The following is a 17,215-nucleotide window of genomic DNA, read 5'->3' as shown; positions in this document are numbered from 1 at the left end:
TTGTTTTTGGTGGGGAAAGGCAAATAGTTAATTTAATTGTTATTGGGGTGGGAAAGGGGTGTTAGTATTTATTTCATTAATTTTGCGGGTATAATGCTTCAAAATTTTTAATTGGCCTGCAGAGCGTCTGCCCTTTAAAACCGGTGCCAGTGCCTACACACAGGCAGCTGTCGCCATTGCCGGGCACGGACAGCCCGTCCCCTCCATGTGATTGGGGGAGGGGTGGGCGGCAGTCCAACCCACCTATTTAAATGAGCCACTGCACGGGAGATCGCGGTAGCTCTTTGGCGTACGGCCCACAAAGGTGGGCTAGCATTTTTTGAGCTCGTCACTGACATCTGCGGCAGTCTCTTAAGATCCAGCATATGGGTTGGATTTTACCAAGCCCACGACATAGGGCTCCAGGGCAGGGGGTGGGGGGTCAGAATATGGGACCGGCAGTGGTCTGCCACAGAGGCCGACACCAGGAGGGCTCGGCTCAATCCTCCTGGTGGTGGCAGGCTCCGTGGCAGTTCCTCCCTCCTGCCACTGGATGACGGGAGCAGCATTTCAAAATTTAAACGAATGACATCAATAAATTTTTCAAAACTTACCCGAAATCTTCCAAGCCCGCCACAATCTTCAGCGCAGTAGCTGGCATTCCCACGTCTTCAATTTCCCATCCGGGGAAAGCCAGTTTGAAACTGGTTGGGGGAGGGGGGGGGTGATGTTAAGATTCCAGTGTGGGGGGAGGGCTGGTGGTGACAGGGTCAAATTAACGTAATGAGTGTCGGGATTGGTGGGAAGGGGTGAACTTTAAACTTTGTGCAGTTTGGGGGTGGCTAGGTCACAGTTAAAAGTTGTGTCTTGGGGGAGAAGGGCAAATGGTTAATGTAATTGTTATTGGGGGATGTGAAAGAGGTTTTCGCAATTTTTTTTCATACATTTTGTGGGGAATACTGCTTTAAAAATTCAAATTGATCGGCAGGGCTGTCTGCCCTTTAAAAATGGTGTCAGCACCTGTGCACAGGCAGCTAACGCCATTGGCAGGGACGGACAGCCCATCCAATCCACATGATTGGGGGCGGGGCAGGGCCACTCCAGCTATTTAAATGAGTCACTACACGGGTGATCGCGGCAGCCCCTTGGCATGCGGCCCTTTTTGAGCTCGCCACCGAGATCGGCGGCAGGCTCTTAAAATCCAGCCCTATATGTAAATATGCAAGTTGGAACCTCAGTCCTAACACTCTTTGACCAAAATTTCTATGTTCATGAACACACTCTGTCTTTGGGCCACAAACCTGGGATGGCTTCTTTCTTTCACACTAATGCCGTCATTTTATTCTCTTTTGTCATAAAAAATAGATAAGACTCTCACTTGGCTACTGCAGGAGATTGTTTGATAGCCAATAAAATGTGCTCAATGTTTATGAAGATGGCCCAGCAGGGAAAACAGGTTATCATGAGAATGAGAATCCCTCTTTGGAGAATCACTCCAATTCGCTCCAAGTTCTTACTGCCAAACGTCTAAAAATCAGAACAAAAGTTTAGTTAAAGTGAGTTCTATCGATATTGGTCATTAACATTCTGATCGATGCCATTGATTCGACACGGACCGACTGCAACAAACTGTAAAAAATTAGAAGATTAAAATATTTCTCTCACTTAACCAAAACACTTTTTCTGTTTGTGGGAGCTTGCTGTGTACAAATGAGCTGCTGTGTTTCCTACATGACAACAGTGATTACACTTCAAAGACTGTCAACACTTTAGAATATTCTGTGGCCATGAAAGATGCTATATAAAGGTAAGTTTTTCTTTTAGCACAAGTTTCTTTAAGGCAATAGTAAATGCAGAAATCGCCTCTTCGTAATTCACTGCTGTCTCAGTAATATAATCTTCTCTTTAATTTTCCCATTGTTGCAGATTAGAGCAAGCCAAATTCATATGCAGTATACAATGCATTTATTTGTTGTACTATTTACAGCTTCAATATTCATCACTTTCTGACTGAGCAAGAATGCTCAATTGTTAATCAATCTCCAATTGTTGTCCAATCTGTCTGATGATTCTACTTCAATGCAGCAGTTGACCTCTGCAAGCTTTCATTTGAAGGGCAGTGCTGCATTTTTAAAATGTTTTGACTTTTTTGATTCTTTTATGGGATGTGGGCGTTACTGACAAGTCCAGCATTTATTGCACATCCTTAATTGGCCTTCAGAAAGTGCTCCTGAGCTGCCTTCTTGAACTGATGAGGTCCATGTGGTGTAGGTACACCCACAGTTAGGGAGGAAGTTCTAGGATTTTGACACTGCAATAGTGAAGGAACAATGATAAATTCCCAGTCAGGATGGTGTGTGATTGGAGGGGTTAGGGTGAGGGTTAATCATTAGTGATGGAGATGGACAGGATGGCACACACCATTGTTCTGTAGAGGGTCAGGAGATCCTCAATATGACCCTCAAGGGAGTGAGAGCAGGTGTCCAGGGGGGTTCAGCTTCCGGACTCTGGCTCCGAGGATTTGGCAGCAGTTCCACAGGAAGTCCAATGACCTCACGCAAGTGGTCATGGCCTTTGACTGCAGCTTAACATTAACATCTCCTCCCCACCACACCATCAGTATCTGTTCAATACACCACACCCCCATCACTCACCCAGCAGCAGTCCCAGCACTGAGGGCACACACCGAACATCCAGATAATCCACCTCACCCTCACACACCTAACAATGCTGCCAGCCTCACACTCACCACTTGCTGCCTCCACATACCTAAAGCTATTCAGCATTGGCAGGCAGATCACCCGAACATAGTGCTACACAATCACTGATATTCTCTCTCTCTCGCAGGACAAGGTGGCAAACAATAGAAAGGAGCAGAGCAGAACTGGTGGGAGGCAAGATGCCTCCATTTCCTGAACCCTACGGTGCAGATAATTCTCTGCATTATGGGATTGGCTGCACTAGAGCCCGTGTCATCCAGTGTCGCCAAGAGCATTCAGGATGACAGTATGTTACTGCCTATATGGACTTCAGTAAAGTCTTTGACAAGGTCCCTCATGGCAGACTGGTACAGAAAGTGAAGTCACACAGGATCAGAGGTGAGCTGGCAAGATGGATACAGAACTGGCTCGGTCATAGAAGACAGATGGTGGCAGTGGAAGGGTGCTTTTCTGAATGGAGGGATGTGACTAGTGGTGTTCCGCAGGGATCAGCGCTGGGACCTTTGCTGTTTGTAGTATATATAAATGATTTGGAGGAAAATGTAGCTGGTCTGATGAGTAAGTTTGCGGACAACACAAAGGTTGGCGGAGTTGAGGATAGTGATGAGGATTGTCAGAGGATACAGCAGGATATGGATCAGTTGGAGACTTGGGCGGAGAAATGGTCGATGGAGTTTAATCCGGACAAATGTGAGGTAATGCACTTTGGAAGGTCTAATGCAGGTGGGAAGTATACAGTAAATAGCAGAACCCTTCGGAGTATTGACAAGCAGAGAGATCTGGGCGTACAGGTCCACAGGTCACTGAAAGTGGCAACGCAGGTGGATAAGGTAGTCAAGAAGGCATACGGCATGCTTGCCTTCATCGGTCGGGGCATAGAGTATAAAAATTGGCAAGTCATGCTGCAGCTGTACAGAACTTTAGTTAGGCCACACTTCGAATATTGCTTGCAATTCTGGTCGCCACACTACCAGAAGGACGTGGAGGCTTTGGAGAGGGTACAGAGGAGGTTTACCAGGATGTTGCCTGGTCTGGAGGGTATTAGCTATGAGGAGAGGTTGGATAAACTCGGATTGTTTTCACTGGAAGGACGAAGGTGGAGGGGCAACCTGATAGAGGTTTACAAAGTTATGAGCGGCATGGACAGAGTGGATAGTCAGAAGCTTTTCCCCAGGGTGGAAGAGTCAGTTACTAGGGGACATAGGTTTAAGGTGCGAGGGCCGACATTTAGAGGGATGTGCGAGGTAAGTTCTTTACTCAGAGGGTGGTGAGTGCCTGGAACTTGCTGCTGGGGGAGTTGGTGGAAGCAGGTACGATAACGACGTTTAAGAGGCATCTTGACAAATACATGAATTGGATGGGAATAGAGGGATACGGTCCCCGGAAGTGCAGAAGGTTTTAGTTTAGGCAGACATCAAGATCGGCGCAGGCTTGGAGGGCCGAATGGCCTGTTCCTGTGCTGTACTGTTCTTTGTTCTTTGTTGTTCTTATGCTCCTTCTCAACTGTCACTCACCCTCATCTTGGGATCTCCCATGAAGAGCAAGCTGCTGATGGTGTCCATGCACCTCTTTCTTCCCAGCCCACACCCCCTTCCCTCACACCAACCTTCCCCTTCTGAGTTTCTGCTTTTAGACAGGCAAAATTGCCACCTGCCCAGCCACAGCAGCTGAAGGAGGAAGAGAGAGAGCAACACCATACCACTGATAAAGAGACCCTGTCAATTGATCAGACACTCGCAGCCACCAGCTCAGATACTGGATCTGCACGTACCTCGGAGGCTATCATAGAATTGGGGTCAGCATGTGGAAAGTCATCTGGGCACAAGTGGGCTGCAGCCAGGCCAGGGTTCATTTGCCAGCTCCCTGGAGGGCACAGTCACAGAGGAGTTCTGCTGCAGAAGACTCAGATGAGGAACTGGATGGGATGACATTCAGGTGAGCGCTGATGGGAATGCACACCAAGATGCTGGGTGCATTATTGGCCTGCCTGTCACTGTCAAGGGGCATGGAGAAGTCTGCCTCCAAGTTGGTAGAGGGCATTGAGCAGAGCTTGACCTCTCACAGTCTCTGCTTCATTCTGACATGCTGAGGACTCAGTGGTACTGCCACTGCTATGCCCATACCTGTTGTAGCCTTTCTGTGGACAGGTCACCTAATCCTCTACCCTTCCTGTGAGGATACAGCAAGACTCTCCAGGAACTCACCACAATACCTCCAGAGCACTTCCAGACACTTTACAATAGCAGAAGTTCTTCAAAATTACCTTCCCTGCAATTTGGTGCCTGGTCCTTTAAATAACACTGGTGTCAGACCTGTCTTACAGCTCAATGCTTGCTGTTTGCAGAGTGACAAGAAAACTTGTTCCCTGGACCTGCTTGGTCCAAATTAGGAAGTCTGACATCACAACAGCTGGTCGGGTGTGTGCTGTCAGGATAGCGCTACTTCACATTCTTCTGGCACACACAGGGACGCCCGCATGGACACCCTTCTCAACACAGCCTGCCATGCGGGCCATGTTGGAAGAAGTTGATGGCACAGCCTGTATCTCCAGGAGGGCACAAGGCTTACATATCACCACTTCCAGCAGCGCTATGGAAACCAAATTCACACCCCTATTGTTCTCTGATATAATGAATTAATTTTTGCTGCACAAGAGGTTCATCACTGCCCACTGTACAGCCTGGAGTTAACGGCACCTACCTGGGATATGAGTGTGTCACATGCATTGGACAATCCAGTACCTATCGTGATCCCTGATGCAGATATTACCTGTACAAAAAAAATGAAGAATAGAAAAGGAACCATTTAGCACCATCATAGATGCCACCAACATGCTACAAAATACAAAATAGGATTTTTCTTTGTTCCTCATTCTTTCCCTTTTCACTCCTCCTTTCCATCAGGTACCAACTTTTAATACACTTTTCTTACCTCCAGACTCGACTATTTCAATACTCAACTGACCAACCTTCAATTTCCCACCCTCCCTAAACTTGAGGTCATCTAAAACTCACAGCTTTTCCTGCCCAAACTTCCTCAGAATCCCATATACCATGATCCCTGTGTTCTATTCCAGAAAGCCAGTTGGTGAAGGCTAGAAATGGAGCCAATCTTTGTAGACATTTATCTTTACATACACCTCCGAAACCACCAACCTGCAGTTTTAGTCTGTGTCTACTTTAAAAGGCTCAAATGAATTCCTAGTTATTGCCCAACCACTGCAGACGATTAAACAGAATTATGTAATGACCAGGTGATGTGATGCGGGTGGTTCCCAATGTTCAACTCCCCACCTGACTGCAGCAGGTGTATTTGTATTAGAGTTGAGCCCTTTGGTGGTTTATTTTCAAATAACCAGATAGCGATAGATTTTCTTGCAGGTTTTCAAGAACATAAAATAATTTGTTTGTTGATTAACATTCCTTATCCCAAAAGTGCTGCAACTGGATCCACTCATGCATTCTCTCACGCACACACACACACACACACACACACAAGAATAAACAGATAGGGAAGTGAAAAAGGAAGGTGGCTTTCAGTGGGAGGAAAGGTTATGATAAACCTGTTCTCTTGAGAACCAAGTTCTAGATGGATGCAGGCCTAAGATGTTTGTAGATTTCTCTCTTGACTGAAGGTTCTGTTAAAAAATGGTGGGTTACTTCACGTCCTCATTGCTGTATAATGTAGATGTCAGATTTTTTCAGTAGGGCATGTGCTTTCTGACTTGCTGGAATGTCGGTTGTTAGATTTGTTTCTCACCATTGTTGGTCCCTCTCTCTCACTTTCTCTCTCTCTCTGACTGTATTTTTTTTTAAGGATAAGCTGTTATCTCTCACCTCCTGTTCGGACACACTCTGGTTTCTTCCCCCATGGTGATCGCACAATGGCCCAGGACATGGCTACTTCATACCTCAATTGTTTCAGAAGAAGACATTCAATTCTGGAATATTTTTGGATAGGTGTAGGATTGGTTCCATTCACACCTTTTAGCTTTGAAGATTTGTCCTTTGTCTTTGTCAGACTGTTTGAATACACAAAAAGCCAATCCTCTTTTTCTTCAGTTGCCATTTTGGACAATTGGACACTTTTTAAAACAAAACAGATGTTCATTTTTTTTCAAGACAAAGTTCATTTTTTACAACTCTTCAGAGTTAGACCATGACTGTTGTATCAGCACACATTGTGTGTGGTGTACATTACAATTGAGACAGAATTAAAGGATTCCCTTCTCTCTCTTTTAATAAAAATTACCGTTTCTTTGTGTAACTGAATTTTCAAACAAAATTAAATCAGGAAACTCCATATTCTGTACAAAGTGTTACATTGTGAGATGGCCTTCTTCTTGGGCCCCTGAAATGTCTTCGTACATGCATTTCTTTTTGTAAAACAGACAGTTGATGACTTGCATCCACACATTTAAATTTCAGAGATGTCCTTTCCCACCAGGATTTGTTTCAAGCAGTGAGAACAAACTGTAAACTTTTCTCATCCACACTTTTTGTAGGGTTTTCATTATCCCCAGACAATATCCAGGCTTGAGCTGATAAGTGGCAAGTAACATTCACGCCACACAAATGCCAGGCAATGATCATCTCCAACAAGAGAGGATCTAACTATCTCCCCTAAACAGTCAATGGCATTACCATTGCTGAATCCCCCACTATTAACATCCTGGGGGTTACCATTGACCTAAATTGAATTGGAGTAGCCATATAAATACCGTGGCTACAAGAGCAGGTCAGAGGCTAGAAATCCTGCAGCAGATCCACCTGGGCTTCCTTTAACCTGCCCTCTTGGTCACTTTTTCACCTTCCCTGTCTAACCTTTTGCCAGCCTCGTGCCTGTCTGTCCTTTTTTGCTCTCGGTGGGGGTTCCTTACAGTTCATCAGCCGTCTGCTGAAGGGTCCTCCCAACACCGGTATAGGACTTAGGGGTGCAGGTTTCACTGTAGGTTGGGGTTTCTCCTCAACCTGGCAACTCTTGCAGTACTCCACCACATCATTGTGGAGTTTTAGCCAGTCAAACAGCTGTCTGATACAACCTTTGGTCTTTCGTATAACGGCCTGTACAGCCACTGCAGTCTCTCTTCAGTACCTCTGCCGCCCCACTAACTGGTGAACTACTGTCCACTCCTTGCTCTCAGGTCTGTGAGGAGAACACCATTTCCTCATCAGTACCTCATTCTTTAAGTGGTCACAATCAGGGACTCCCTCTGCTTCACTTTCAGACTGGGCAGCCTGTGCTAACTCTCAATACTGGGTTGGCTCACCTAGGGAAAATACATTAATTCATTCCCTGGGTCTCCTAACGTTCCAAAGAAAGTCTCAGGCAGGCAGACCTCATGGTCATTTGTCTGCAAGGCTAATTCAGTCTCCTCTGGGGAAGCTGATTTGATCATGACCCTGATCCACTGCACATTCAGGGAAACTACAGAGGTCCGTCTCCTGCCACTGCCCTGTCTCTCTGACCTCCTGCATCCTTCTTTCATAACTGGAGGTGGGGGCACTACCACCTTCACCCCCGCCAGATCATTACCTAGGAGCAGGTCAACCTGTCCACAGACAAACTAGGGACAATCCCTACGGTCACTGTTCCCGAAACTAGGTCACACTCCAGGAGCACCCGATGTACAGCTACAGGCATTCACTGCCCTCCAATACCATTCATCACCATTTTGGTGTTCACTGCACTCTCTAGGGGAAAGGTCAGACCTTTTCCCAGTCAAAGGGATCTAGTGGCCCCTGTGTCCCCGAGAATTACTATGGACTTGCTTGGCCCACTCGAGAGGTATGGGGTTACTTTTCCCTCGGACACAAAACTCTGGTAGCCTTCAGGAATCCTATTAAATTTCCTTGCACTTGCAGTAGTAAGCTTCCTGGGTTGCACTCTTACTGCAGTTAAAGCCACAGCTTGTTCTGCTTTGCTTACCATCAGCTTCCTTTCTTCACTGAGCTGAGTGTGCCCTGATTAACCCTACAGGTTTTCCCTTTAGTTTCCAGCAGTCAGATTTTAAATTCCTTGCTTTATTACAATGGAAGCACACAGGTCTCTCGGTCTCACTCTTGCTCACAGCACCTTTCTTTTTGGCTAGAGGAGGGCCCCCTGTGTCTCCTACTTTCCTTTCTCTTCCAGGACTGCCTGGGCAGATATCACCTTCCCACCCTTTGTCCTTTTCGGATTTGTGGGGGTGACTAGGAAAGGTTCTCCCCCGGGAAACTGACTTATAAATTAAAGGAAACTCATCGGCCAGAACGGCCTCTTGGCGGACTCTCTGAAACTGCTGCTCCTCTACATGGGTCTTTATTGAGAATGGGAGAGAGTGTTTAAATTCCTCTAACAGAATTACTTCTCTGAGACTCTCATAGCTGAGCTGTACTTTAAGAGCCCTCAGCCACTGGTCAAACGCCAGCTGCTTACTTCTTTCAAACTCCAGATAAGTTTGATTAGTTTGCTTCTTGAGGGTTCTAAACTTTTGGGATTAGGTTTTCGGGTACTAACTCATATGCCCCGAGGATCACATTTTTGGTCAGTTTGTAATTTGATGAACTCTCATCTGGCAACGGGGAATTAACCTCACAGGCTTTGCCAGGTTAGTTTGCTTTGTAGTAAAAGAGACCAGGTCTCAGGTGGCCATTTTAGCTGCTTTGTCAGTTTCTCAAAGGACAGAAAATTCTTCTACATTTTCCTCATTGAATTTTGAAATTAATTGAGCTAGTTTTAACAATTCTGTACCCAACCCTGAATTACGCTCCTCCATATTGGCCATGCTTTCACAAGGGTTCTCTGTCGCCCCCTAGTTAACTCAAGCCACTTCAGTTCTCTTTCTTCGCATTCCTTCCAGAATGTTCTTTCTCTTTTTCTCTTTCCTCTCTCTCTCTCATTCCTTCGCCTGTCTTTCTTTTTCTTCACACTCCTTCTGGAAGGCTCTTCCTTTCTCCCTCTCCTACTTCTCTATCTTTTTTTCCTGTCCCTCTCTTTCTCTTTTCTGTCTTCTAATTCAAGTTTCCTCTGTTCCAATTATATCTTTGCTAGCAGTACCCTGTCTGTGTCTACTTCGAACACTGCTTCTGCCCCGTCAGATTCAAGGAAAAAATGGTTGGCCACCAGCCTTAGGAGCTCAGATTTCCTAAGTCTTGCCACGTACACTGATCCCACACTGCTCAGCCATTTTCCTCAACTCCTCCATAGACAGTGCTTTTAACTTATCCCAAGTTACTTCACCCTGGCTCGGAGAGCTACTCGCTTCAGCTGCAGACATGTTAGTTTTCAAGCACACACAACCACAACAAAACCTATTTTGAAATCTTGCTCTTTTTGATTGGGAACAATTTGACTTCCCACTTCCAATTTCTCTCATTTGTCTGTGAGTCAATTCCGGACACTAGCACCCAAATCTCTGTTACGACCAGGTGAGAAAGAAGTCTAGGGTTCCCTTTCAGCCTTCACCTGAGAAAGAAGTCTAGGGTTCCCTTTCAGCCTTCACCTGGTCTTTTTTAAACACACTGAGCTGGATTTTACATCGGGCCGACAGGAGCTGGGCACCCACGTAAAAGTTGGTGGCAAACCTGCTTCCACCTCGCCTGGGGATCCGTTCCGCATTTTACAGTCCCCGAGGCTTTAATTGGTCCGAGGCGTGGCTTCCACCCGCTTGAAGGAGGAGGTCCCGCCTCATTGAGCTGTGGCCAATCATCGGGTCGGCAGCTCTTCGTCCCAGCAGTGCTACCGGCAGTGGTGGCCACTGCTGGGACTGCATCCCAGCCGACGACATGGAGCCAGGAGTGCAGGTAAGTTTGGGTTGTATTGCCAGGGGTAATTGGTCATGCCCTGGCAAGGCAAGGGTGGTCATTTGTGGGGGGAAAGGGGACATCTTGGGTCCAGGGGGTTGTTAGGGAAGCGGGGTTGACCATCAATTGGGCACCCTGTGCCTGTTTGTCAGGGCCCACCCCCGGGGTGCTGAGAGGCCGCCTTCTTTTATTAGAGGGCCTTTTACGGCTCCAGGACACCCGACTGCCATGGGTAAAATCTGCGTGGAGGCAGGAGAAGACCCTTGTGGCCATTAATTGGCAAGTTAAGGGCCTTGATTGGCCTGGGGAGGGCGACACATTTCTCGCCCCCACCCCAGCCCTACTTAAAGTGGGCGGGGGCAGGAGCGGGTCGAGAAGGCCTCCCGGAGCCTCCCGCTCCATTTTACGCCACTCACCTCCGGCCACCATCCATCTCACTGGGGTGGCATAAAATTCTGGCCACGATGTTTTTACCTCCCACTTGGTGAATCCTTGTTCACCATTTTCCAATTATAAGGCAAAGGAACCAACACAAACAGGCTTTCTTAGGTTTAAAGAAGAAAAGTTGAAATTTATTCAACTTAAACTTCAACTCTAATTCGGTTGACGCCTACAGATACACGATGCACCCAAGCTAGCATGCATATATGATACACACATGCAAATAGAGACAGAAAAGAGCAGAGGAAAATAAAGTGGAAACATTTGAGGCAATATCGGAAGAGTTTTTGTTTCGGTTCTTCGAGCTCACTGTAGCGTCCTTGATTGTCGGTAGATCTTGCTTTTCATTGGGGCCCAGTATTCTTCTTAAACCTTGATCACTGTCGGAGACTTTTCTCTTTTGGAGTTGATGTGTCTTCAGTGGATTCAGAGGCTTTTGAGAAAGAGTTGAGATCAGGCACATGGGAGAGGCTGTTGCAAGCCAGCCAGGAGAGATCTTCTCAGTCCAGGAGCATTCTGCTTTCTGCTGGCTCTAAGTTCAAACTGTACAATTCAGAAACCCCCCAGGTTGCCATGCAGGTTAGTCATGTGACTACTGGTCTGACTACGTCTTGGCTCTGTGTATTGTATCACCTTCACAGGGAATGGAATGCTCTTCCCTTCAATGTCTGTTAGTATGGAAATGTTTTTTTGCTAGCCAAGCAACAAGCCTTGTAACAGGCCTTCTCTCCTTCCCAGCAACAATTTGAAATTTAATGTCCATGTGGCGAAATTAATTTGCCTCATTCTTGGCAGGTGGTGGCCTGCAAGACAGTGTTCAGTAAGCTCCCAAAGAAACCAAAAGCCCGAGAGTTTTCCGACACAGGACAATAAGCCCCATAAACCATGTGATGAAAATAATTTTAATAATCATTTTGGAAAGAAATGAGCAGTCTGTAGAAGCAGAGATAGATGACAGTCAGTCAGGATAAATATCAAAGAAAGGAACGAGAGAGGTCATCTTTAAGTTGAGAGTATAATCAAAAGATATCTGGAAGTATAAAAACCTGTGTATGTATACTTTATAGACTATGAGAAGGCACTTGATAGACTCTACCATCAGACAATAATGGAGTACTTAAACAAATCAGACATTGACAACAGTGATAAAAGGATAATTCAGAATCTGTATTGAAAGCAATCAGCAGTGATGAGACTTGATAGTGGCTTGCCAGACAGTTTCCCAATCAAGAAAGGAGTGTGTCAGTGATGTGTTATGTCTCCAAAACTGTTGAACCTGTCCACTGAAGTGATCGTCAGAGACATAGAACATCTACCAGGTTGCAACATTGGTAGGTTGACCATTAACAACTTGAGATATGCAGATGACACTGCACTGATTGCAGATTCAGAAAAGGCACCACAAGAAATAGTGAACAAAGTGAATGTAAGGAGTGTGGAATATGGATTAAGAATGACTGTGAAGAAAACCAAGACAATAGTGACAAGCAGAGACCGAACCCCAGAAGTGAAAATTGAAATAAATGGACAAGTCCTGGAACAAGTGTAAAAGTCTATATACCTTGGACAGGTTATCACAGATGATGGGAAATGTGATTGTGAGATCCAAAGGAGCATTGAGATAGCCAAGACCAGCTTTGTCAGAATGAAGGACTTGTTAACATCAAAGAAACTGACCTTGAATCTGAGGAGAAGAATGCTGAGGTGATATATTTTGTCTTCTATGTTTATTGCCTCTGAGACACGGACAACAAACAAAGAGACTATTGGTAAGATGGAAGCATCTGAAATGTGGACATATCGGAGGATGTTCTGCATATCTTACACAGACAGAAAGATGAATGAGGAAGTGCAAGAATTGGCTGGAGAAAAGAGGAAATTAGTGCATAACATCAAAGAGAGAATGATACAATACTTCAGTTACATCATTAGAGCAGAAGGTAGACAGAGACAATTATTGGAAGGAAAGATCGATGGAAAATGTCGGAGAGGGAAGCAGAGAAGAAAATAGATGACAGATATAATCGACTGGATGCAGCTGACCTATGCAGAATGTGTAAGGACAGGACAGGACAGACAGAGGTGGAGATTCATAACAGTCAACCTTCTGGGAAGGGAATGACACCAACGAATGAATGAACAAATTAAACAGCGGCTACATTTTGATTTGTAACCACCCTAGGTTTGCTTGCCAGCTTATCAAACCAGGTGTTTCATTTGTCTTCTGTCATGCTAGGCCCCCACCTGCCAAGAATGAGGCACATTAAAATCAATGTTCATGACAAAATTAAACTGTGACTGGAGTGAAGAAAGGACTTGTCGAACAGATCAGCCGTGGCTGGAAAAGACATTTGTATATTAACATGTGGAAGGATAAAGCAGCCATTCCCTGACACATTCAACGCACAATAGACTTTTGATCACCAGACATTGAAGGTGGGGGAGCTCGCATTCCATGTTGACTGCTAAGATGGCTGAATACAGAAACGGACATGGTCAAACCAGTAGTTACATGACTAACCTGCTGGGCAACCTGTGTTTTATGAATTTTTACAAACAGTTTGGACAGAAAGCAGAATGCTCCTGGACTGAGAAGATCTCTCCTGGCTGGCTCGCCACAGCCCCTCATGTCTGCCTGCTCCCATCTCTTTCTCACAAGCCTCAAAAGACACAAGAACCCCAAGAGAGAAAAGTCTCCTACATCAAACAAGGTTTAAGAAGAATACTGGACCCCAACGAAAAGCAAGATCTCCCTACAATCAAGGACTCTACAGTGAGCTCGAAAAACCGTCACAAAAACTCTTCAGATATTGGTTCAAACTTTTCCACTTTAGTTTTCTTCTGTTCTTTTCTGTCTCTATTTGTATGTGTGTACCACATATGCATGCTAGCATGGGTGTGTCGTGTATCTGTAGACGTCAACCGAATTAGAGTTAAGTTGAATAAATTTCAACTTTTTTTCTTTAAACCTAAGAAAGCCTGTTTGTGCTGGTTTCTTTGCCTTATAATTGGAACGTGGTGAACAAGGAGCTAAAAACGATGGGTTTAAAATTAAACCCTGTTACAGTAAGACCAGGTGAAGGCTGAGAGGGAACCCTAGACCACTTTCCATCCTGGTCATAACCCATTCCTTAAAAAAATTCAATTTCTAAATTAAAAGTTACCTCCAGAAAAATAATACAAACCATGAACCAGGTGATTATAACGCTATGTTAAAAGGTGCTATATAAATGCAAGCTGTTGTTGTTGCTGATACGGTTCCATGGGCCACAGAAACCCTTGAAAGCTTTGCACAAGTGAGCAGTCTTCATGTGTGAGTCAAGTGACAGCCAGAAGATTAGCTGCACATGAACAGCATGACGACTGAGTCCAGTCTCATTATCACCCTAACATCCACCCATTTCAGACTCCAGGATGGGTCACTGACAATGGTGATGAGCTGGAATTCTGAGCTGATTTTTCTGTTCTTAAATCTAGGGCCACTGAAGCCATTTGCTACACTCTCGTTTCTCTTCCATTGAGACCAGCAGGTAAATCCCAGGCTTTATAACAAGGAGCTGATTTCATCATCTATCATCAGTTATCATCAGCTGATAAAGACACTGAACCTGAAACTGATAGAAGTAATGCAATTCCATCACAATTTTATAGAGGATACATTATGATGAAATAAATGTGCTCATTCTGAATGTAAACTTACCGCTAAGGCAAGACTAACAGCGTCCAATTCAACCTTTCCTAAATGTCCACAGAATGCGGAGCTGACAACATCTATGAGATGCATCATCAGCTGTGTTAAAAACTGTAAAAGGAAAATGAATTATAAATAGTATACACAGGTTAGTTAATTTAGATAATACTCTTTTACACTTACAAATAAAATTATAATCGAATTAAAGCAATCATATTTCTTACTGAAAACAATTGTTTCTTTTCAAAAAGGAGATACAATTTTGAGGTGATTTCACTGAGGTTTTCCGGATTCTGAATGGAAATGGCAAAGTTGATCCAGGGAAATCATTCACTGTGATGATAGCTTCAAATATCAGGGACCAAATTAGCAATTATGGTCTTTGAAGTTAAAAAACAAAGTCAAGCGGAGCATTATCACTTTTTAAGTCGGGAGTTGTGGAATAAGTTAGCAGATGAGGTCATTGAAGTGTTTTTTTATATGGGTTCATTAAAATGGATTGTGTAAATAGAATCAGTGAAGGGAATTTTGTAAATAGGCTCAGTGATGATGATTGTATAAATGGATTAATTGAAGAGGATTATATAAATGGGCACGGTGAGCTGAATTATATAAATGTGTTAATTGAAGGAGATTAATTATGTAATGGGTTTGGTGGAGAATTAGATACGTTTCTGGAAAGAGCAGAGTATGAAGGATATGACGAGATGTTCAGTGGGTGTAAACTCACTATTGGCACAGCCAGTCTGGAAACACATTTCACTTCCTGCCAGAAGTTGATGGGTATCAATCTCCTTATTTTCCTCAGTAACAGGTTACAACAGGTTCCACGTGTTTGGGTAACATTGTCAGAGCTGAGTTGCTTTGAATTCTCCATTTTTCCAATCCTTCCTTGCAAAATGAAAATAAGCCAATTATTATATTTCTCTTATTTAGAAACTACTTTTGGAGTGGAGACATTGTTGTAATGTTGGAAATGTGGCAGAGAATTTACTCATAACAAGCTCCCACAAACAGCAATGTAATAATGACCAGAGAATCTGTTTTAGTGATTTTGATTGAATGATAAATATTGACCAGGACAGTGGGGAGAGCTCCCCTGCTCTTCTTTCAAATAGTGCCCTGGGATCTTTTACATCCACCTGAGGGAATAGACAGGCCTCGATTGACATCTCATCCAAAAGACGGCACCTCTGACAATGCAGCTCTCCCTCAGTTCTGTGTTGGAGTGTCAGCCTAGATTTTTGTCCTCGAGTTCCAGGGTGAGACTTGAATCCACAACCTTCTGGCTCGGAAATAGCAAGAACCCATTGCATCGTGGGCTGCTGACGTTATTAGCAGTCGAATAGTCGGTCACCTGATACGTCTCTTTTACACGTAAATGGTCTGCAGATTGGAAAACAATCAATAAAAAGGTCTATTAAAGAGATCCTGCTGATCCAGGGGTAAATGTATTGTCTGGCCTGTTACTAATCTGTACAGATTGGGCAAGTGCCAATCCTAATCTCTGTGGTATTAGCATACTCAAAGTGGGGCTGTTGGTCGGGCAGCTGCAATTGATCTGATAGTCCTGGGTTAAGGAGGAGGTGGAAAAATCAGCCAAGACTCCCACTCCAGGTCATTATCCAGTGACCCATGGACATTGAGCACAGGCTCAAGTGCAACTGTGATGCACTCACACAACCAAACAATCTATCAACAGGATTGGCACTTGTCCAATCTGTGCAGATTAGTAACAGTGCAGACAATACATTTACCCCTGGATCAACAGGATATTGATTGTTCTCCAATCTACAGACTATTTACCAGTTAAAGAGACATATCAGGTGACCTACGATTAGACTGCTAATAACGTCAGCAGCCTGCGACACAATTGGTTCCTGCTACTTCCAAGCCAGGTTTTTAATTAGTGACCCAATGTCAACAACAGACAACCATAATTTCAATGTACCATTGGTACAATGAAATGGATGCAATTGTACATGTCATTTACAAGAGTGGAGATGATTGCAGTCTTTTGAGATTTACATTGTACATTTTGTCCACTTGAAGCAGCTGCACAACACACATGATCCAGCAAAGGGAAAGTGAAAGTAAACAGAGAATAAAGAAGAATCCATTGTTTCAACAGCATGCTGTATCTGTCTCTCTCTTATCTATTCCTAAACTCAGTCAAATCTTATTTCAGTCCCAAGAACACAACAATCACAGGCTGCACTGAGATTTTCACAGGTCTAGATAATTATGAAACAAAAACAGCAACAGAGAGCCAAAACATACCATAAATAAAAAAGAAAATAATATCAAAGACAGTGAGTGAGAAAGAGGTTTTGTGACCATTTACAGATAAGATACTTATGAATGAAGACATTAGTTATTTTAATTATAATTTAATTACTCACTGCCAACAACAGACAACCATAATTTCAATGTCCCATTGTTACAATGCAGTATTTGTAACTGTTCATGTCATTTACAAGAGTGGAGATCATGAGCTGCACTGAGATTTCCACAGCTCTGGATAATTATAAAACAAAGACAGCGACAGAGAGCCAAAACACACTGTGAATTGTCTGGAGTGTTCCTTTTTAAATTTTGGA

The 17,215-nt window shown here is 44.3% G+C and overlaps 1 protein-coding gene across 1 annotated transcript in view; it reads right to left on the bottom strand.

The window, feature by feature from the left end:
* Positions 1-17,215, bottom strand: part of LOC137346417 (multidrug and toxin extrusion protein 1-like) — a 72,933-nt gene that overhangs the window by 55,168 nt on the left and 550 nt on the right. Inside the window, exons 2-6 of the mRNA XM_068009870.1 lie at positions 15,885-16,001; positions 15,346-15,506; positions 14,625-14,726; positions 5,400-5,468; positions 1,358-1,506 (exon numbers count right to left, since the gene is read on the bottom strand). Coding sequence (XP_067865971.1) covers positions 1,358-1,506; positions 5,400-5,468; positions 14,625-14,726; positions 15,346-15,506; positions 15,885-16,001 — 598 coding nt within the window. The remainder of the gene's footprint in view (positions 1-1,357; positions 1,507-5,399; positions 5,469-14,624; positions 14,727-15,345; positions 15,507-15,884; positions 16,002-17,215) is intronic.

This window comes from Heterodontus francisci, chromosome 30 (genome assembly GCF_036365525.1).
Source record: "Heterodontus francisci isolate sHetFra1 chromosome 30, sHetFra1.hap1, whole genome shotgun sequence".
Lineage (NCBI taxonomy): Eukaryota > Metazoa > Chordata > Chondrichthyes > Heterodontiformes > Heterodontidae > Heterodontus > Heterodontus francisci.
This window is presented reverse-complemented; position numbering and strand designations above follow the sequence as displayed.